The sequence below is a fragment of the Danio aesculapii genome, chromosome 24 (assembly GCF_903798145.1).
Source record: "Danio aesculapii chromosome 24, fDanAes4.1, whole genome shotgun sequence".
NCBI classification, from domain to species: Eukaryota; Metazoa; Chordata; class Actinopteri; order Cypriniformes; family Danionidae; genus Danio; species Danio aesculapii.
The window spans coordinates 5,342,504-5,355,913 of NC_079458.1; the positions used below are offsets into that span (position 1 = coordinate 5,342,504).

General features: G+C 36.0%; 1 protein-coding gene across 2 annotated transcripts in view; it reads right to left on the reverse strand.

Moving 5' to 3' along the window:
- kcnc3b (potassium voltage-gated channel, Shaw-related subfamily, member 3b) overlaps window positions 1-13,410 on the reverse strand; it is a 141,095-nt gene that overhangs the window by 106,256 nt on the left and 21,429 nt on the right. For both annotated transcript variants that reach the window (XM_056450864.1, XM_056450863.1), the window contains exon 2: window positions 4,057-4,725. In XM_056450864.1, coding sequence (XP_056306839.1) covers window positions 4,057-4,674 — 618 coding nt within the window. In that variant the 5' untranslated portion in view covers window positions 4,675-4,725. The remainder of the gene's footprint in view (window positions 1-4,056; window positions 4,726-13,410) is intronic.

The following is a 13,410-nucleotide window of genomic DNA, read 5'->3' on the forward strand; positions in this document are numbered from 1 at the left end:
GTCACTGGAAGAACATTAGCTTAAAACGTTAACAAAACCTTCCCGTTCCCTGATAGATTGGAAATTGTTTAACTGTTCAACATGAGTAAATACTGTTGAACAAGTATGCTCAACTCAAGGACATCTATTCAAGAGTCGCCCGCACGGATAATAGTCAAAATTTAGGCGTATTTGGTTTACTGTGCGGGGAGAGGGCTCTGAGGGACACCCTGGCTCATGTTATTCCCCTCGTCAGGAGCGCAGTGTTGAGCCCGGCCTGAGAATGATCCCCCTAGCCTAGGTTAAGAACAATGGGTGATAAGGTGGGAATCTGACGATCAAAAAACACGAGGTATGTCATGCTTGACCTTTTATAGGGGTTTGGTCTTGCATTCATTGGATAATGATATGATTCATTTGTTGATGATCCTCATGGGCTTCTCTTGACATTAGTTTATATAACTATACTAAGGGTTTAAATCTACTACAAACCTCTCAATTACCAGCCAACCTAGAACACACGCACAGCATTGTAAAGAATAAGACACTTGAGTTTACCAATCAGCTGGTTTAAATGACATTTCAGCTATTATTTGGTTAAAAGCATGTGAAATGAGCGCTGGCCATGCATAAAGAGTTACTCGATTTGTTTAGTTGGAAAAAATTCCTAGAATTTTCTAAATCTGAACGATCAAACAATTATGTTGACTAAGCATCATATAATAATGTTCCATATGTTCATTTGAAAACTTTCAAATAAAAATGCTTCCGAGAAAAATTTCATAAATGACAAATGAACGTTCTGTTAATGTTACTGCAAAAACATTAGCTTATAACTTTAACAAAACCTTGCTTGAACGTTCCCTGATAGCTAGAAAACAAAAGATCAACAAAAGTAATAACTACAAATAGGACATCTATAAGAGTTTGAACCTACAAACCTCTCAATTACCTATTAACTTATTATTACACACGCACATCATTGTAAAGAATTAGACACTTGAGTTTACCAATCAGCTGCTTTAAACCGCTACTATTTGCTTAAAGCACATGAAATGAGCGCTGGACTGAGGAGCTGTTCACACATGCAGAGCTGCTCGATTTGTTTAGTTGAAAAAAAATAGAATTTTCTAAATCAGTACGATCAAACAACTTCTGTTAACCAAGCTAAGAAAACATCATATACTGTACTAATGTTCCCAAAACATAAAAACAGCCATTTTAAAATAAAAATGTTTCACAAATGTCAACTCAAATGTTGTTTTATCACTTCTCAAACGTTACAGGAATGTTCTCTGAACGTTTAAACAACTCACAACATTCCAAAAGCAAAAAACTTTAAGATAAAAATGTTTTGAAAACATTCCAGAAATGACAAATGAACGTTCTGTTAAGGTTACTGGAAGAACATTAGCTTATAACTTTAACAAAACCTTGCTTGAACGTTCCCTGATAGTTAGAAAACTGTTTAAAAGATCAACAAAAGTAATTCCTAAAAAATGACATCTATAAGAGTTTGAACATACAAATCTCTCAATTACCTGCCAACTTACTATTACACACGCACATCATTGTAAAGAATAAGACAACAAAGCACATGGGTTTACCAATCAGCTGCTTTAAACAGCATTTCAGCTACTACTTGGATAAAAGCACATGAAATGAGCGCTGGACTGAGGAGATGTCCACACATGCAGAGCTGCTCGAAAAAAAATGACTAGGATTTTCTAAATCAGTACGATCAAACAACTTATGTTAACCAAGCTAAGAAAACATCATGTATTATTGTTCCCAAATCATTCAAAATGTCAACTGTGAAACAAAAATGTTCCATAAATGTCTACTCAAATGTTGTTTTATCACTTCTCAAACGTTACAGGAATGTTCTCTGAATGTTTAAACAACTCACAACATTCCAAAGCAAACAACTTTCAAATAAAAATTATTCTAAAAACATTCCAGAAATGACAAATAAATGTTCTGTTAAGGTTACTGGAAGAACATTTGCTTATAACTTTAACAAAACCGTGCTTGAACGTTCCCTGATAGCTAGAAAACTGTATAACAGATCAACAACAAAAGTAATACCTAAAAAAAAAGACATTCATAAGAGTTTGAACATACAAATCTCTCAATTACCTGCCAACTTACTATTACACACGCACATCATTGTAAAGAATAAGACAACAAAGCACATGGGTTTACCAATCAGCTGCTTTAAACAGCATTTCAGCTACTACTTGGATAAAAGCACATGAAATGAGCGCTGGACTGAGGAGATGTCCACACATGCAGAGCTGCTCGATTTGTTTAGTTAAAAAAAATTACTAGCATTTTCTAAATCAGTACGATCAAACAACTTATGTTAACCAAGCTAAGAAAACATCTGGTATTATTGTTCCCAAATTATTCAAAATGTCAATTGTGAAACAAAAATGTTCCATAAATGTCTACTCAAATGTTGTTTTATCACTTCTCAAACATTACAGGAGTGTTCTCTGAACGTTTAAACAACTCACAACATTCCAAAGCAAACAACTTTCAAAAAAAAATAATTCTAAAAACATTCCAGAAATGACAAATGAACGTTCTGTTAAGGTTACTGGAAGAACATTAGCTTATAACTTTAACAAAACCGTGCTTGAACGTTCCCTGATAGCTAGAAAACTCTTTAACAGGTCAACAAAAGTATAACTAAAAAAAAGACATCTATAAGAGTTTGAACATACTAATCTCTTAATTACCTGCCAACTTATTATTACACACGCACAATATTGTAAATAATAATACAAAAAAGCACATGGGTTTAAACAGCATTTCAGCTACTACTTGCATAAAAGCACATGAAATGAGCGCTGGACTGAGGAGATGTCCACACATGCAGAGCTGCTCGATTTGTTTAGTTAAAAAAATGACTAGGATTTTCTAAATCTGTACGATCAAACAACTTATGTTAACCAAGCTAAGAAAACATCATGTATTATTGTTCCCAAATTATTCAAAATGTCAATTGTGAAACAAAAATGTTCCATAAATGTCTACTCAAATGTTGTTTTATCACTTCTCAAACATTACAGGAGTGTTCTCTGAACGTTTACTAACAACTCACAACATTCCAAAATAACTTTCAAAAGAAAACGCTTCTGAAAAACATTCCATAAATGACAAATGAACGTTCTTTTAATGTCACTGGAAGAACATTTCTTTATAACTTTAATAAAACCGTGCTTGAACATTCCCTGATAGCTAGAAAACTGTTTAACAGGTCAACAAGAGTAAAAAATGACATCTATAAGAGTTTGAACCTACAAACCTCTCAATTACCAGCCAACTTACACACGCACATCATTGTAAAGAATAAGACACTTGAGTTTACCAATCAGCTGCTTTAAACTAAAGCTACTATTTGGTTAAAGCACATAAAAATGAGTGCTGGACTGAGGAGATGTCCACACATGCAGAGCTGCTCGATTTGTTTAGTTGAAAAAAATTACTAGGATTTTCTAAATCAGTACGATCAAACAACTTATGTTGACCAAGCTAAGAAAACATCATATACTGTACTAACGTTCCCAAAACATAAAAACAGCCATTTTAAAATAAAAATGTTTCACAAATGTCAACTCAAATGTTGTTTTATCACTTCTCAAACATTACATGAATGTTCTCTGAACGTTTAAACAACTCACAACATTCCAAAAGCAAACTACTTTAAGATAAAAATGTTCTGAAAACATTCCAGAAATGACAAATAAATGTTCTGTTAAGTTTACTGGAAGAACATTAGCTTACAACTTTAACAAAACCTTGCTTGAACATTCCCTGATAGCTAGAAAACAGTTTAACAGATCAACAAGAGTAAAAAGAAGTCATCTATAATGGCTTGAACCTTCAAACCTCTCAATTACCAGCCAAACTAATACACACGCACAGCATTGTAAAGAATAAAACACTTGGGTTTACCAATCAGCTGCTTTAAAACACGACATATCAGCTACTACTTGGTTAAAAGCACATGAAATGAGCGCTGGACTGAGCAGCTGTCCACGCGTGCAGAGGTGCTGAACGGTCACTCACCCGCGCGTATTTGGACGAGTATGGGTCCTCGAAAAGCGCCCAGATCCGCGGACGCCACACGCGCCACCATCCCGCTTTCCTGCCGTCCTCCTGCAGGCACAGCCGCTTCAGGTCTCCGTCTCCTGCGAGCGCTGGGTCGTCGTCCGGCACCTCCGGTTCGGGCGTCTCAAAGCTGTCCAGCGCCTCCTCCGCGTCCCGGTGCTGCCGGTAGTTCATCCAGCAGCACGCCTCCACGTCGGTCTCGTCGATGCCCCAAAAAGCGAGCTCCTCCTCGAACAGCGGGCCGCACACGTCGTTGGGGCAGTGCAACTTGCCCGTCCGGTAGTAGTTGAGGATGAACGAGAACACGGACGGGTGCCGGTCGAAGAAAAACTCGTCGGACTTCGGGTCATAGTCGAAGTTGCTGAAGGCGTCCGGTTCAGTGAGCCACGACAGCCGCGTACCGGGGAGCGTCTTCAGGGTGCTCCGGTACGTCTCGTGCCGCACGCCGCCGCAGTTGATGACGATTTTCTCGCTTTCCGACGGGCAAGTCATGTCGGCGCTGTAACATGCTTTGTTGGACGACTTGTTCCCACCCTTGCGCCCTTTGAATGAGGAGACACACACCGAACTGAGCATAGGGGAGGGAGAGGAGGAGAAAAAACGGAGAGGGGAGGAGAGAGGAGCGGTCTGCGGGGGGACAGAAGGAGGGAGGGAGAGAGAGATGGGGAGATGGTTAGTAGAGGTACAACATGGAGGGGATCTTGCACACAGCATATTGGGGTCCCGTTATTCCTATCACAAAATACTGCAGTGATATGAAGGTTGCATGTGACCTTGTGTGTGTGTGTTTTCGGACAAACTTGCGTCGTGCGTGTTTGATGCATGGAGCTTCATGACATTCCAATGCATGCATGCATGTCAGATTTAAACATAAGCGGTTCTGTTTCAGAATGTTTGGAATCTCAGATTTCCAATGCATGTCATGCACTAATAAAGGTTCCATTTTAGAATTTTTGGAACCTCTCAGTAAACAGTTCTTACTAATAATCATTTTAGAATAAACATTTGAGATCCACAACCACAAAACCAGTCATATATAGCTGAGATATTTGGAAAAAACTGGAATCTGAGGGTTCGAAAAACTAAATATTGAAAAAAGATTCCTTTAAATTTCTGTTTGAAGTGTTTAGCGATGCACTTTATAATAAATTAAATAAATTCCTGTAAGTAGGAAATGTACAAAATATCCTAAAGGAACATAGTCTTTATTTATTTTTCCAATTATTTTTGTCATACATTAAATGAAAAATCCAGGATTTTGACTCATACAATTAGTTTCTGGTTATAAACACAAGACTGGTTTTGAGGTCCAGGGTTACATTTTAGACCCTCATTCCACGCTAAAGAAACAACAAAGCAAGCTGAATGTTGCATAGATGCCAATAAATAAGCTTTATCTGTAAGAGTGTGGGTAATATAGAGCTAAATATGCACACAACTTATGAAAGAATGCTGTTTAAATCAGTTTCTCGCACTGCAGGATCTCCCAAGAGTATATTGTGTCAAATACTCAACAACACAGATATCTGTAAGACACTAAAAAAGATCAGAGCACATTTCATTTCACACAGAACTGTTCAGAGCACATTGTTTTTTGATAAGTTTAACAACAAGACCAGGAAAACAATTGTCTCTCAACATAAGTTATACGAGGTTTAAGCTTATTTATTAAACAAGGGTTTTATCCAGTGTAACTTGCAAATGATAATAACGCTGAAATGATTCGAATAGAATTTATAGGAATAACATCAGAACACGATGTATGTTTTGAACATTATATAACCTTCACTCAAACAATTCTGCATTATTCTGTCTTTCACAACGTCAAAGATATATAATAGCAGCATTTCAGCTCAGAGTGGCCAGTCTAACAATACGAAAGTACTCAATGCATAAAAATATAGAATAGAATAGAATAGAATAGAATAGAATAGAATAGATCAGGACAGAACAGAATATACATAACAATATAGAAATGAAAAATAGAATAGATAGAACATAGTAGAATATACTGTAGAACAAACAGAACTGAACTTAGCGTTGACAGTAGCACAGAACATTATAGATTATAGAATGGAGCACAACATTAAATAATAGAACAGACATAATATAATAAAACAGAATTTATTGAGGAATAGATAAGAAAATACAATAGAACAGAGAATATTAATATAGAAGTGCTGGCCTGAATAGAACAAAGACAGAATGGAGAACGACAAGACAATAGGCAGAAGAATGTAGAATGTAATAGAATACAACAGAACACAATGAACAGACCAGAATAGAATAGATCTGAATAGAAATGAATAGATCAAACAATACAGAAAGTAGAACAGAGTAAAGAACAGACAGTACTGACAAGAAAAGAGCATCATATTGTAGAATAGATTAGACAGAATATAATAAAACTGAATTTCTTGAGGAATAGAATCAACAACTACAAAATAGAATAAAACAGTGTATAACAGAATAAAATAAAAAAGAAGAAGAGAATAGAAGAGATGTAATGAAAAGAGCCCAACAGAAGAGAAAGGAGGAGGTAGAATTGAATATAGAACAGAATACACAGCCAATAATAGAATAGAATAGAATAAATTAGACTTAATTCAAAGATCATTACAGTAGAGGCTGGGGGAGGTAGAATTGAATGAACAACAGAATGGACAGCCCAGAATAGAATAGAATAGAATAGAATAGAATAGAATAGAATAGAATAGAAACAACGTAAAGTTCATTAAAGAAGAGGCAAAATGATGCAGAATTGAATATACAACAGAATGGACAGCCCAGAATAGAATAGAGTAGAATGGACATAATGAAATTATCATAACAGGAGAGGCAGAGTGAGATAGAATGGAATATACAACAGAGCAGAACAGTGTGGTCAGTCCAGAATAGAATAGAATAGAATAGACAGATCATAACAAAAAAGGCAGAACGAACTAGAATTGAATATATAACAGAAAGGACAGCCCAGAACAGAACAGAAAATAACAGAATAAAACAGACAGATCATAACAAATGAGGCAGAGGGAGGTAGAAGGGAATACACAACAGAGCAGAACAGCATTGACAGAATGGAACAGAATAGAATAAAAGAGATAGAATAAAAAGAACAACAGAAGAAGCAGAAGAATGTAAAATATAATATACAAAAATCAGAATGGACAACCCAAAATAGAATAAAATTTACTGAGGAACAGAAAGGAAAATTAGAAAATAGAATAGGACACAGCAAAAATAGAATAGAATAGAATAGAACAGAACAGAAGAGGCACTAAAAGATCAAAACAGAAGAGGCAGAAGGAGGTAGAATGGAATATACAACAGGATGAACAAGCCAGAATAGAATAGAATTAGAATAGAAATAATGAAATTATCATAACAGAAGAGGCTGAGGGAGGTGGAATTAAATTTAGAACAGAACGGACAGCCCAGAATAGAATAGAATAAAAATAATGAAATAATCACAACAGAAGAGGCAGAAGAAGGGAAAATGGAATATACAACAGAGCAAAAAAGCATGGACAGGCCAGAATAGAATAGAATTGAATAGAAATATGAAATTATCACAACAGAAGAGGCAGAGGAAGGTAAAATGGAATATACAACAGAGCAAAAAAGCATGGACAGGCCAGAATAGAATAGAATAGAATAGAAATATGAAATTATCACAACAGAAGAGGCAGAGGAAGGTAAAATGGAATATACAACTGAGCAGAACAGTATGAACAGGCCAGAATAAAACAGAACAGAATAGAATAGAATAGAATAGAATAGAATAGAATAGAATAGAAGGGGCAGTGTAATAAAATAGAGCAGAATATAATAGACAGAGCAGAATAGACAGGCAAATAACATAATATTTCATCGAGTAGCCAGAACAGAATTAAGAGCACAATTTTAAGCAATAGAACGTTACATAATAGAATGATAAGAATGAAAGAGAACAGGAGGAAACGAATGTAAAAATAGCAGAATTCAAGAATGAATCATTATACAAGTGTCAGTTGATCTTTTTAACAAGTCATTAATGGCAAAAACAAAAACAGATTGGAAGTTTGGCATGCGTTATAAATGCCAATCCAACAATTCTACATTATTTTGTTTTCAAACGATCACCACAACAGCACGTCACTGTAGCACTTTAGACAAACAACAACACATGCATAAACGTAAGAGCATCAACATCCTGTGCTTGTGGAATACAGATACTCTATCTTTCTGAATCCATCAATCTTTCAAACGTCCTCTGGCCTGCAACTCTCAAAGCAACACCACTGCAAGACACAACAGACTATTGCGACTGATTAAAATTCTCTCTGTCTCTCTCTCTCTTTAAATGAAGCAGCTAATAAGTCAAGAGCTTCGCTGCAGCTTCATTGCATGAGCGAGAAAGGTGCTCATTATGCACTGTAGCAGGAGGGGTGAAGAGAGAGAGAGCTTTAGAGTGAACAGCGCAGTGTTTTGCTGCAGTACACCCCTGACTTTGTGCATCTCCTCTCTAATGCTTTTTATAGCAAAACGATCTGAAATGCTTCTGATTTTGTTGCTTTTAAAAGTATTAATGCGCTCCGTTGCATTCTGCACTCTTTCTTTTTTCATCCCATCTCTGTTCGTCCCCCTTTCTTTACCTTTCCTCCTCCTCTCCTCCACCAAACGCAGCCCCCCACCCCCACCGTCCATCCCTCGCTCTCCAATTCCGCATTCAGGAATCACAGTTCACCGAGAAGCACTCTGGAGTCCTGCATCACTCACTTTTCTCCATGCGTTTCACTTTCTTCACCCATTCTGAATGGTTTGATTGTGAGCGAGTTTAGCCTATTGGCATGCTAGAAGCTCATTTCTAGTTGTGATTCTCTTCCATGCAGACAGAAGTCAAAGTTACTCAACTTTTGCAGAGCCGCATTTAAAAAGGCTCCAGCACGAGGAAGCCTCAAAGAAAGTCAAGATGGCATTTAAAAAGGTAAGACTTTGTTTACTTCTGACAGCGAATGCAGAAAACGGTTTCTGTTCTCCACTTGCTGTTTGTTCAAACTACGCATTTAAAATGAGCTGAAACAACACAATTCTTGAGGTTTTTTTTGTGAGAACTCAATTGTTTTGTTTAATCAACTTAAATGTGTAAAACTTAAGTTGACTTCATGTTGTGGCGAGACAATTGGATTGTGAAGAACCCAGCATAGTTTTACAGCACTGTAAATAATGCAGGGTTCCACACAGTTCATTCATGTTGTCCCAATAAAAATCGATTAAGTTAACTCAACAAATTTAAGTGGATTGAACATAAAATGATTAAGTTGTCCCCCAAAAAACCTCAGGAATTGTGTTGTTTCAGCTCATTTTAAATAAGTAGTTTGAGCAAGCAGCAAGAATTATTCGTTGAGTGAGTGTATCTACACTGCGAGTTACAAATCAGAGTGTGTTTTACAAAATAAAAAGCATTGGCTAAGTTTCTCATGCTGTATTGATTTATTATTGCATTAATGTGCACTAAAATATTTTGTACATATAGTTACATATGGGCAGCACGGTGGCGCAGTGGTTAGCACAATCGCCTCACAATAAGAAGGTTGCTGGTTTGAACCTCGGCTGTGTCAGTTGGCATTTCAGCATGGAGTTTGCATGTTATCCCCGTGGTCGCTTGGGTTTCCTCCGGGTGTATGGATGTTTCCCAGTGATGGGTTGCAGCTTGAGGGGCATCCGCTGCGTAATACATATGCCGGATAAGTTGGTGGTTCATTCCGCTGTGGCGACGCCAGATTAATAAAGGGACTAAGCCGAAAAGAAAATGAATGAATGAATAGTTTCATATTTTGTAGATAGTTACTATATGTACATGCTGTATAGTTGCCTTTTTTTAATGACTTGTGTGGAAAATGTACAATTACTGCATTCAAATGATTGTAAACGATATGACCAACGTACAGTGCAAATGAGTACATGCCTTACAGATCTATAGCTTAAATCAATATTGGGATGCTGTACTATAGGATATTTGTGTGTATACATTAGATAATCTAACAAAAACATTATGGTGCAAAAAAATAAATATATGTGAGGGAAAAATTTTTATTTGAATAAATTAAATGATAAATAAAATAAATAAATTTTTACAATAAATACAAAATTTATTTTATTAAAATTAAATTTTTTATATTTTTTTAATAAAAAAATAACCTAAAAAAAACATTATTCAAATTTTTTATTTAAAAAAAAATTTTTTTAGCTTAAATTAAAAAAAAAAAAAAAAAACCTGACCTAAGACTACAGTGGAAAAAAAACACAATTTATATGAATAAAATAATAAATAAATAAAATAAATACAATTTTATTTTATAATTTTTTTATTTTTATTTTTTATTAAAAATTAACAATGAAAATAAATTTTTAAAATATTTTTTTTTATTATTTAAAAAATTATTTTTAACTTAAATAAAAATAAATAAATAAAAACTTGACTTGAGACAACGGTGCAAAAAAATTTAATTCCTACGGGGAAGAAAAAGATTACAATTGAAATAAATAAAATAATAAAAATAAATAAATAAATAAAATAAATACAATTCTACTTTATTTACATTTTATTTATATATATTTTTATACAAAATTAACATTTAAAAAAAATTAAAAAATTTTTTTATTTTATTACAAAATATTTTTACCTCAAATAAAATTTTAATAAAGAGAGAAAAAAAATCAGGAGAACCATTAAAAATAATACATTTAGTTCTAATTTTGTAGTTTTTGCAACATCTTATTTTTTATTTAAATGTATCATCCATCCATTCCTAAAGATCTATTCCTAAAGTGCTTAAATGCACCAAATCATATCGTCTATATTTACTGAGAAACTGATTAAAATATAATATATCATTTTCGAAGAGGGGTGACATGGTGGCTTAGTGGTTAGCACTGTTGCCTCACAGCAAAAAAGTCGCTGGTTCGAGTCCCGGCTGGGCCAGTTGGCATTTCTGTGTGGAGTTTGCATGTTCTCCACGTGTTGGCCTGGGTTTCCTTTTGGTGCTCCGGTTTCCCCCACTGTCTAATAAGAAAAATATTGTCCGTAGTGTATGTGTGTGAATGAGTGTGGATGTTTCCCAGTACTGGGTTGTGGCTGGAAGGGCATCCTCTGTGTAAAACATATGCTGGATAAGTTGGCGGTTCAGAGGGTGTACTCATTTATGCTGAGCACTGTTTAAACAAGTTGCTTTTTTATATTTATATCATACTGATTTTGTTGCATATGTGTAAAGCGCTCTGGAAATAGTGAGTTGAGAGCAGTTCAGGTGCATACTGTAAATGTGAAAAAGAGATCACGTTAATGAAATAATGTGATACTTAGATGAACCCAGAGGAGGGATTATGAATGAAAACTATTTGAAAAAGTGAGATAAGCGAATGCGCAGATGGAGGAAAAGTGAGAAAAGCTGCTATAGAGGTCGAGGGGACAGATATGAGAGCATTAAAATATATATTAATAATAATATTGAGAAAAGGAACAGCTAAAGGAACATGCAGAAGTTAAAAATAATAATAATAAGTGCAGAGTCAGAAGTTTGAATCTGATTTCAGCACCGCGGACAGCAGCAGATATATGCAGTAAAATGTGTGTGTAGAATCATATTAGATTACAGTTTGGTTGTACTTAAGAGTATTACTGGGGAAAAACATTGCAAAAAAAAAAGTAATATATATATAGTTTAAAGGGTTTTTTAAAACATGGATTGGGAACAGTAAAGTATTTTTACAAATATTAAGTCAAAATATGCATATAAACTCACCGGCCATTTTATAAGGTACACCTGTCCAACTGCTCAACGCAAATTTCTAATCAGCCAATCACAACCCAATGCATTTAGGCATCAGAATGGGGAAGAACAGGGATTTAAGTGACTTTGAACTTGACCTGGTTGTTGGTACCAGACGGGCTGGTCTGAGGATTTCAGAAACTGCTGATCTACTGGGATTTTCACGCACAACCATCTCTAGGGTTTACAGAGAATGGTCTGAAAAAGAAAAAAATATCCAGTAAGTGGCAGTTCTGTGGGAGCAAATGTCTTGTTGATGTCAGAGGACAATGGCCAGACTGGTTCCAGCTGATAAAACGGCAAGATTGGAAAAATGTTCCCTGGTCTGATGAGTCTCAATTTCTGCTGCGACATTCAGATGGTAGGGTGAGAATTTGGCATCAACAACATGAAAGCATGGATTCATCCTGCCTTGTATCAATGTTTCAAGCTGGTGGTGGTGGTGTAATGGTGTGGGGGATATTTTCTTGGCACACTTTGGGCCCATTAATACCAATTGAGCATCGTGTCAACGCCACAGTCTTCCTGAGTATTTTTGCTGACCATGTCCATCCCTTTATGAACACAGTGCAGCAGGATAACGCACCATGTTATAAAGCGAGAATCATCTCATACTGGTTTCTTGAACATGACAATAATTTCACTGTACTCAAACAGTCTCCACAGTCACCAGACCTCAATCCAATAGAGCACCTTTGGGATGTGGTGGAACGGGAGATTTGCAGGTGACAAATCTCCAGCAACTGAATGATGCTATCATGGTAATATGGACCAAAACCTCTGAGGAATATTTCCAGTACCTTGTTGAATCTCTGCCATGAAGGATTAAGGAAGTTCTGAAGGCAAAAGGGGGTCCAACCCGGTACGAGTAAGGTGTACCTAATAAAGTGGCCGCTGAGTGTAATTTACTTATTTTAAATGTATGTATGTTTATTCTCAAAAACCGGTCACTGCTGACATTATAAGAATCGCCAGGGCCACGGATTCAGCTCAAAATCTTCTTTAATATGCATCTAATTAAATTTAACAGGGTGAATGAACAGGCACAGTGAAGGATTATCAAATTATGCGAAATATACACTGAAAATGTGCAGAATCAATTATGGTTTATTGGTTTTAGATGATGATATTAAGACAAAATTTATCAATAACTGAAAAAACAAGGATAGAGATCGACGATCAGGCAAAATAGAGCTTTTATAACTCATTCATTTACTTTCGGCTTAGTCTCTGATTTATTCGCCACAGCGGAATGAACCACCAGCTATTGCAGCACGTTTTACACAGTGGAAGCCCTTCCAGCTGCAACCCAGTACTGGGAAACACCCATACACTCTCACATTGACCAACACACTCAAACACTATGACCATTTTACTCAATAGCACATGTGTTTAGACTGTGGGGGAAACCAGAGCACCCACACCAACACATGCAACATGCAAACTCCACACAGAAACATCAACTGACCCAGCCGGGACTCGAACCAGCAACCTTCTTGCT